The 8,705-nt window shown below is 61.9% G+C and overlaps 1 protein-coding gene across 1 annotated transcript in view; it reads right to left on the bottom strand.

Annotated features, from left to right (window-relative positions):
* Nucleotides 1-44: 44 nt before the first annotated feature.
* VPS16 (VPS16 core subunit of CORVET and HOPS complexes) overlaps nt 45-8,705 on the bottom strand; it is a 10,814-nt gene continuing 2,153 nt past the window's right edge. The window contains exons 2-23 of the mRNA XM_010727722.3: nt 8,538-8,689; nt 7,682-7,810; nt 7,195-7,339; nt 7,015-7,130; nt 6,666-6,788; nt 5,552-5,607; nt 5,307-5,396; nt 4,806-4,900; nt 4,556-4,632; nt 4,185-4,316; nt 3,948-4,075; nt 3,534-3,569; nt 3,224-3,332; nt 3,019-3,153; nt 2,824-2,932; nt 2,404-2,501; nt 1,888-1,992; nt 1,529-1,606; nt 1,198-1,367; nt 939-1,035; nt 647-750; nt 45-391 (exon numbers count right to left, since the gene is read on the bottom strand). Coding sequence (XP_010726024.1) covers nt 247-391; nt 647-750; nt 939-1,035; nt 1,198-1,367; nt 1,529-1,606; nt 1,888-1,992; nt 2,404-2,501; nt 2,824-2,932; nt 3,019-3,153; nt 3,224-3,332; nt 3,534-3,569; nt 3,948-4,075; nt 4,185-4,316; nt 4,556-4,632; nt 4,806-4,900; nt 5,307-5,396; nt 5,552-5,607; nt 6,666-6,788; nt 7,015-7,130; nt 7,195-7,339; nt 7,682-7,810; nt 8,538-8,689 — 2,429 coding nt within the window. The 3' untranslated portion in view covers nt 45-246. The remainder of the gene's footprint in view (nt 392-646; nt 751-938; nt 1,036-1,197; nt 1,368-1,528; nt 1,607-1,887; nt 1,993-2,403; nt 2,502-2,823; nt 2,933-3,018; nt 3,154-3,223; nt 3,333-3,533; nt 3,570-3,947; nt 4,076-4,184; nt 4,317-4,555; nt 4,633-4,805; nt 4,901-5,306; nt 5,397-5,551; nt 5,608-6,665; nt 6,789-7,014; nt 7,131-7,194; nt 7,340-7,681; nt 7,811-8,537; nt 8,690-8,705) is intronic.

Raw genomic sequence — 8,705 nt, 5'->3', positions numbered from 1 at the left:
ATCCCCCCATCCCGGGGGTCGTTTCCTCACCAGGACGCAGCACAGCAGGCTCTCGCTCTTTATTGACCAAGAATTGAGGGGGGACAGCAGGAGAGGGCAGGGGGCTGCAGGCAGCCACAGCACAGCGCCGCCGCAGCGCTCCCAGCCACGGACCCCTCCTAGCAGCTCCGTGCCCTCAGCGAGGGTCCTGACCTCGGGACGGGGGGGCTGAGCTCCTGCCCCCAGCACGGAGGGGAGCACTGGGGCTCACTTCTTCAGGAGCTGGGCACGAGCCCGGTTCAGCTTCTCCACCACGGCGCCGTCAGTGGTGGCAGAGCACTTGGACAGGACGAGGTTCATCTCAGTCTCGTTCTTGTGCTCGATGGCAGCGTCAGCCGCCTGCTCCAGGTCCCTGGGAGCAAAGCGGGGGCTGAAGGCACCATTTCCCTCCACGCGGTGAGAAAAGGTTAGGGTGAGAAGAGAGGGGTCTGGGTGGCACCCCCTGCAGCCCCCACTGGCACCGGAAGGATGAGTGTTTCCTTATCCCTCCAGAGCAGCCCAAGCCCACAGCCCTGGGAGTGCTGCTGCACCACCCCCCCCTGCTGCCGTGAGCCCCAGCCGTACCTCTGGCTTCTTCCTGCCCCCCCGGCTCAGACAGCCAACGTACCCCACAAGGATGAAGGCCTTGACCCGCTGCTCAGGGGTGACACGGGGTGCGTACTTCTTGGCCTCGTAGCGGTTGTGGTGCTTCACAGCAATCTCCACGAAGGGCTGAGGAGGAGAGGAGTGGGGTGAAGGCAGCCTGCTGTCCCACACCAGGCTCCCCACAGGGCAGTTCAGCCCCACAGCATGGTCCAGCCCACACCCTCCTCAAGGACGGCACTGAGTGTGCGTGTGGACAGAGAGAAGGGCTGGCAGGGAGTGTGGACAGGTCCTCCTCCAGCGAGGAAAGCTCTTACCAGGTACCCGATGGGCGACTTCTTGCTCTTGGAGAACTTCTCCATCTCCTCCCAGTCCCCGCGGGTGGCCAGGGCACTGATCTTCAGCCACCAGTACCTGGGGACACCAGGAGAACAGCTCCTAAGGCTGCCAGCACGCTGCAGCCCCCGCTCCCAGCCCACAGCTTAACACCCATGTGGGGCACCAGGAAAAACCAACTGCGCCCCCAAAGCTGTGAGCCACAGCTCCAGCCCAGCACTGCCCTCACTCCAGACCCACCGCTTGTCGGGGATCTTGAACTCCCGGTACAGCTGCTCAGCTTTCTTGTGGTGGCCGTCCTGGATCAGGGTGGAGACGGTGTTGTGCAGAGAGAGGTCGAGGTAGGGCTTGTCAAAGTCCTCCTGGAGGTGTCGCTGGAGCCGCAGGAGCTTGATCTGATCCTCTGTGGCCTGCGGAGTAAAGCACCAGACTAAAGGGGCTCCGTCCCAGCAAATGACAGCACTGTCCCACCCAGTAACCCATCCAGTGGCTGTGATCCCACTGAACCCAGCGCTGCCCAGCTGCAGTGAGAGCAGGGGAGGGCCACCTTCGCAGCCCTGGTCATGCTCACCTTGGCAGCAAACTCATTCTTGGCCTTGTAGTACTCATCCACAGCATTCTGCAGGGCTCCCACCCGCCCTTCAATGCGCTGGAGACAGAAAACAGCCACATCACCCCATGCCAACACAGATGCTGCACTGCAAAGGACGGGGCACAGGGCAGGACCTCCCCTGAATGCACTGCGGGGCTCGATGATGCCCTGCCTTGATCATCACACAAGAAGGGCAGAGGGCTGGATCCCCCCTCACCCTGGGGGAGCTGGAGCTCTCCATCGCATACAGGAGGGGCTGATGACTTCCAACACAGAGCCCCAGGGCAACAAGCCCCCAGCTCTTTCACTATGCTCCTCCCATGCTGCCAGACACAGACCTTCTCTGAGTAGCTGGAGTGGACATGGAAGTTGCCGAGCTCCTGGTGGTTGTCATCCTGGTTGTACAAGTCCTTCAGCGTCTCTCGCTCCTGGTGCTTGCAAAACTGGGAAGCAACAGGTGGAGGTGAGGGCTCGCAGGTACAGTGAGCTGCCTCTGCCACATCACATGGCTCCCAGGTCCCCAGCCAAGGAAGTGGGAAGGGCGACTGAGGGCAGAGCATACAGGTGTTAGGGAGGGAAGATTGAGGTTGTATGTCAAGGGGAAGTTCTTTACTATGAGAGCGGTGAGGTGCTGGAACAGCTGCCCAGAGAGGCTGTGGATGCCCCATCCCTAGAGATGTTCAAGGCCAGGTTGGATGGGGCCCTGGGCAGCCTGGTCTAGTATGAAATGGGGAGGTTGGTGGCCCTGCCTGGGTGGGGGGGTTGGAGAACCACGATCCTTGAGGTCCCTTCCAACCCTGGCCATTCTGTGGGATCCCCCCAGCCAGGTGTGCACACGGCTGGGCAGCCCTCACCTGGCGATAGAGGCTCAGAGCCACCGGCTGGTTCTGCAGCGTCATGAAGAAGGTGCCACGATTCAGCTCGTTCTTCAGGTGCAGCACGACAGTGTAGACTGGGGCAGAAGGAGCGTTTTAGGACAGGGGACGAGGACTCTTCCCCAGCACAGCTGCCCAGGGGAGCACTGGTGGGACATTCAGCCAGTCCTCAGCTCTGCCCTTTGCTCCCTCCTTGCCCTGAGGGGCTCAGTCAGCTCCCACCACCCCATCAGCCCATGCAGCACAAAGCCACGAACGGGCTCCCCCAGATTCCAAGTCCCTCTCAAGGGAGATTTGCTGCCTGGATGCAGGCAGACCCCTCGGTGTTGGGTTCTGCAGAGTCCCTCCTGCCTCAGGACCCCTCTCTGTGTGTGCAGGACCCCCAGCCCTGCCCCTTACCCAGGTCTGTGTCCCCACTCTCGATGGCTTTGCTCAGGGCCAGCTTGCTCCGCTTCATCTTCAGCAGCAGTGGGACCTGCTCCCCAGAGCGTGGCTCGTACTCCAGCAGCTGAGGCCATCACAGAGGGCGTCAGCATGCAGCCACTGTGTCACCCCGAGCCCTTGGTGCCACCACCCCCAGGACACGCCACAGACCTTGATGGCCAGCTCTGTCCTGCCGCAGTCGTACGCTCGGGCAGCGATCTCAGAGTAGGAGATGCCTGGCGTGTCACCCAGCTTCTGGTTGATGGCATAAGCCACCTCCTCGTCAGACTTGTCCTTCTGCTGCACCTAGAGGGGAGCGGAGCAGTCAGCACGGCCCCAGCATGGCAGAGGACCCCCCGGAGCCTTCCCTCCTTGCCTTGTAGCAGGCCCAGTGGGCCAGGATGCGGCTGACGCCCTGGATCTCCGGGAGGCGCAGGTACTCACAGATCCTGATGGCCAGGGGGTAGAGCCGCCGCAGGACCAGCCTGGAGGGCACAGGGGAGCTCAGCAGCATGCTGTGCGAGCAGCCGTGCAGCTCAGCCAGCCTCAGGGGGGTCCCAAGCTCTCAGAGCTCACTCAGCCACCAGCCGGGGGGGCAGAGACTGCACAAGTACTGCAGCAGGGCTGGGCACAGCCTGGGCTGCTCAGGGACAGGGCTATCAAGCCCAGCTTGGAGCAAGCCTTACCTGTCCAGCAAGACCTCAACGGTGAGTCGTTTGTATCTGCAGAACAGTCAAGGGCATCCCGGGCCCTGCGGAGCGCAGGCAACGTGTGCTGGGTGCCCACCCCCTCCCGGCAGCACCTCCATGGCTGGCACTTGAGGGCAGGGCAGGCTCAGCACCATGACACGGGCTCAGCATCACAGGCACAGGTTGGGCGCAGCACCGTGCAGTGCGTGCAGGAGGCTGACCCTGCTCTGCGGCCCAGGGCGAAGCCGGTAGCTGAGCACTGTGGGGCCGGCTGGTCTGAGTGAGGCTCTGCTGCCCAACCCTCCCCATCCTGTTACATCCCAGCTCCCTGGCCAAGGCTGGCACCGATGGCAGGGGACTCTGCCTGCCAGACCCCACAGTCACCCCTCCTGCCTGCCCCACGGAGGATACTGGGTGAAGGTGAGGGGGATGCCAATCTGGTAGTCCCGGATGGAGTTGAGCACCCGCAGGTCCTGGCACATGCGCACAAAGCTCTCCGGGGGGAACTTGTCGATGAAGCACTTCCCAAAGGAGGCTGCCTGCAAGAGGAGACGTGCGGGCTCTGGGGTGGATGGGCCGTGGGAGAGCCTCCAGCAGGAGGGGAACGGCTTCAGCCTCACCCAGAGCCTCCTTGCCCGCTTCGCTCACCCGCAGCAGGGACTTCTGGGTCTCTGGCTCATGCTCATAGCCGGCTGCCTCGATGCACTGGCTCACTGCTTCTGGGAGCAGTTTCTGGTCCTTGATCTCCCTCAGGTACTCATCTGCCTTTTGACTCTCCTTCTGCAGAGAAACACAGCCTGTAGGTGAGCTGTGGGACGTGGGACACTGCGGCCAGGGTGAGCACCAGGTGCCTGAAGCCCCGGCGACCCAGGGACAGCAGGGGCTGCCTGCACACCAGCACCGTGCCCCCACAGGGACGTCCAGGCCATCCCCTTTCCATCACACTGGATGTAATGCTGGGTTTGCATTGGGGCAGCCCACGGGAGGAGGCAGGTGTGCAGCAGAGCGGGGTGCCAAACCTCGTACTCCTTCTGTGCCTCTAGCAGGAGGGCCCCTGGTGCCATGGAAGCGATTTTGAAGATTTCCTGGCTGGCTTCTGCAGGGAAGGGGGTAAAAAAAAAAAAGCCAGCATGAGAGGCTGCCCCAGCCCAGATGCACCCAGCCAGGTGCTGCTCCCAGCCAACCCTTCTATAAGCTCTGGGACCCGAGACCCTGTGCCAGTGCCCTCCCTCTGCAGGGCTGGATGGCTTCACCCAGAGAATGCCTCACCTGGGATCTCATGCAGGAACTCGTGGGAGGTGCGGGACAAGATCCGGACCCCATCTGGCTCTGGCACCAGGTAGGAGTCCTCATCCAGGACAAACCTGTGCCTCCCGCTAAGGGCTCGTGGGAAGAAAGCAGCTGCCGGCTGCAGCCCAGCTCTGCCAGGAGCAGGTCAGCCACAGAGATGCCATGGAACAAACCCCTGACTGGCCCATCCCCAAAGGGCCTGGTGACTCTTCTTTCCACCACTTTGGAGGAACAGGGATCGTCCCACTGTGACAGCCCTCACCCCCGGGGAATCGGCTGAGGGCTCTGGCACAGCCCTACCGGCCGCAGGGCTCTTGTGGCCAAGCTCTGCTCTCAGAGCTGGGAGGGAGGTGGGTTGCTCTGCACTGGGAAAGTCAGAGAGGAGAACGAGGGGTCTGGGGCCCAGACAGAGGAGTGGTTTCCACCAGCGCGGCCCGAGGAGGCGCACAGCAGAAGCGACAGCTTCTCCCCAAAGGATACCGGATGCACTCCGTGGAATTCCCAGCCACCATGAGCTGCCGGTCCCAGGCCAGCACCACGGCGCGCTGCCGGCTGCGGGGACGTGTGCACCTGCAGGGAGCCCAGCGTGGTCAGGGAGCACCTACCCCAGCCCCGTGCCTGGAGTGGGGACCTGAGGGACGATCCCTCTTGTCCCGAACAGACCCTGCAAAGTGCAGTGAAGGCAGGGCCCAAAGCAGAGGGGGGAAGCTCAGGAAAACGCTCACCAAACCATCTGCTTGGGTGCAGACCGGATGGCGCTGTTGAACTCGCAGAGCTTGTCCTGCAGGAGGAAAGAGAAGAGTCGAGGAGGAGAAGGCACATGGAGAGGTGGTACTGCGCAGCTGCTGCAGCCGTGCACCGAGGAGGTGACAAGCAGCACAGGGCACGTGTCCTGCAGAAGCACCTGGCCACTTCTCCAGTCCCAGAGGGAGCCAGGGCCGTGGCTGCTGCAGACAAAGGCCAGGGATGCTGTGCCAGTAGTTAGACTGAGCATGAGAAACTTTCATAGAATAGTAGAACGGCCTGGGTTAAAAGGCCCACAGAGCTCATCAGTCCCAACCCCTGCTGTGTGCAGGTCGCCAACCAGCAGCCCAGGCTGCCCAGAGCCACATCCAGCCTGGCCTCGAATGCCTGCAGGGATGGGGATCCACAGCCTCCTGTTCCAGTGTGTCACCACTATCTGGGTGGAAAACTTCCTCCTAACATCCAACCTAACCCCCTCCCCTGTTTGCCCCTTGTTCTGTTACTATCATCCCATGTAAACAGTCATTGTAAACTTTCACCCATTGCTCTGGCAAGCAGCCCACCCACACATAAAGCAAGTTGCTTGTGCTCAACTGAGACCAGAAAAATGAACAAAGTCTAAAGGACATTGATTTGCATCACCAGTATGAACCAGAATGGACCGCTTGTAATGAGTGGCCACACCGGCTACAGTAATATGGCTGAGCCTGCTACAAAACAAAATCAGAACCACCAAGTTTGGGCATGGATGCAACAGAATCTGGTGTGGAAAGAGTAATCAGGAGCAGCCCGTTTATTTGGGAGGTATTTGGACATAGAACGGAAGACACAAGGCCAGTAAAATGTGGATTTGAAAAAGGAAAAGGTGAGGAGTAATGTATAAAAGTGGGTGAAAAAAGCAAAGGAGAGTGGATTTTCTGACGGCAGACCACAGGTGCCTGTGAACAGCAGGAATATCGGGCTGCAGTGTCCACAGGCATCTAAGGAGAAACTGCTGGGATGCCATCAGGTCTGGCTGCGAGAGGCAGTGGGGGAGCACAGAGCAGGGCGGGCTCCCAGCGACACCAAGCAGCGGGGAGGGAAAGGGACGCTCACCTTCAGCGTGGCCAACCCCATCCAGATGTAGCCAGTGTCAGTGAAGAGTGCCAGGCAGCGGTAGTTGAAGGACACGGCCATCTGCAGGTAGGCACCAGCGGAGGGGCTCATGCCAGGGGGCGTCTGGGATGAGGAAAAGGACAGGGATGGTCAGGGACACAGCTACATGCTGGCACCGACGCCGCAAAGGGGCTGAGAGCAGGACAAAGCGTGGCCGTCCCCTCCCGTGCTGCGTCCGCCTTATCTCCACAGCTTTGTCCTTGGCCAGGCTGTGGGGAAGGACCTGCCAGGCAGCACTGGAAGCTGCAGGTCGCCCTGCTCCCCACTGACGCCGCCGTGGCTCACTCACCACCACGGAGCAGGAGGTGTTGTCCAGCAGGTACAGGTCCTGGCCGACCGCCAGCAGGACGATGGTCACTCTGTCTTGGGTCAGCACAGCCCAGCAAGAGGGCGGCTTCTGCAGACCTGCAGGGACCAACGTCAGGACCCCGCGCCAGGCAGAGCGTGGAGCAGCGGGGAGGAGACACACCTGGCACCTCGGGCATCCTGCGCAGCTTCAGGTCATCGATGTTGGTGGTCAGCGAGAAGCGGTGTGCTCCAGTGAGGATGGCCACACCGGTGCCGTACTCTGTGTGGAAGACCTTCGCCTCCAGCACGTGGTTCTGCAGCACCTCCTGTGCCACGGGGAAGAAGGGCCCGGGTTGGGGCAGCAGGGCACAGCACCATGCTGCTGGGAGAGGCACCGGGGCTGTGGGGGCAAAACCGTCCCAGGGAGGACAGCCCTGTGCCGTGCAGCCAGCAGCACCCCAGCTGAAAGAGGTCGTGCTCCTGTGCCTCTGGGACACGTGCCAGCTCGCACCCAAAGGAAGAGCCCTGCAGGGAGGCTGGGGAGCTCTCAGCCCTACTGGGTTGGGATCATTCAGGGAGGCCTTGCAGCACTTCTCCAACACACAAATCCAACTTTGTGGACCTCATGGTGACGAGCTCCCCAGCTTTTCTTTCCCCGCCCCACTCACGTTGCCCATGCTGAAGTGACGCTTGAACTCGCAGAAGAGGTTGTAGATGAGAACAGTGCCATCCTCCTGGATGCACAGCAGGTCCTCACTGGCTGTCCAGCCCAGCTGCACCAGCTGGCCACTCTTCCACTGCAAGCAGGAAACTGATCAGTGTCTGCTGCTCACCTCCCAGCTGCCAAGCTGCCCCCTCCAGGGGATGCAAACGATGCCAGTGGCTGCAGTTCAGCATTTGCAGTTCTGGTGCCCCTGACTGCAGCCCCCCGCAGGCACAACAGCTCACCCCTCCTGCTGTTTCTCCGTATCTTCCCCAGCTCTAGACAATGGCTAAGGGAGGGCACTCCCAAAGCTCCAGCGCTGCTTTCCCCATCCCCACCCCGTTCCTCTTCTTCCCAGTCTGGGTGCCTCCCTCTCCCTGCAGACTCCCAACACCCTTGCACACAGCATTGCTTTTGAGCAGCTGGAGAACCAAAGCTTTCAGGAGCTGCAAGAACCATGCAGTGGTGACTCCTGAAAGCTCGAGGTGCTGAGGATGCGTGGCAGCACTGTGCTTCCCTGCAGGCAGCCCAGACGAGCTGCCCCAGGGCACACAGGCGAGTGGCACAGGCTGAGGTGGCAGCCGGTCTCACAGCCCAGCCACGAACCTACGGCACCAGGTACAGCAGCGCCCTTCCACAGCCACCCTCCCGCCCAGGGCTCAGTGCCGCCAGGGACGCAGCTCAGCGTCCTCCAGGGGCTGCAGCCAGGGCAGGGCCATCTCGACGAACATCGCGCACCTCTAGGAAGGGCTCAGCCTACAGGGCAGCGTGGCAGCAGACCCCGCGCAGCTGGATTCCAGCAGCCCTGCCCAGGCGCTCACCGGGACGCTGGCCAGGAGCAGCCCCGAGGCCGAGTAGATCTCCAGCAGCGGGCGGGCGCTGGGGGATTTCTCCTTCCTGCCGTGGTTCTTCAGCAGAGCTGCGGTTGGGACGGGGCGGCCCCTGAGCCGGCTGCGGCCCCTCGGCCGTCGTTAGGCACACCGCCCCGC

This window comes from Meleagris gallopavo, unplaced genomic scaffold (genome assembly GCF_000146605.3).
Source record: "Meleagris gallopavo isolate NT-WF06-2002-E0010 breed Aviagen turkey brand Nicholas breeding stock unplaced genomic scaffold, Turkey_5.1 ChrUn_random_7180001933299, whole genome shotgun sequence".
Classification (NCBI taxonomy): Eukaryota; Metazoa; Chordata; class Aves; order Galliformes; family Phasianidae; genus Meleagris; species Meleagris gallopavo.
Note: the sequence above shows the minus strand (reverse complement) of the source record. Positions and strands in the feature narration are given on the sequence as shown.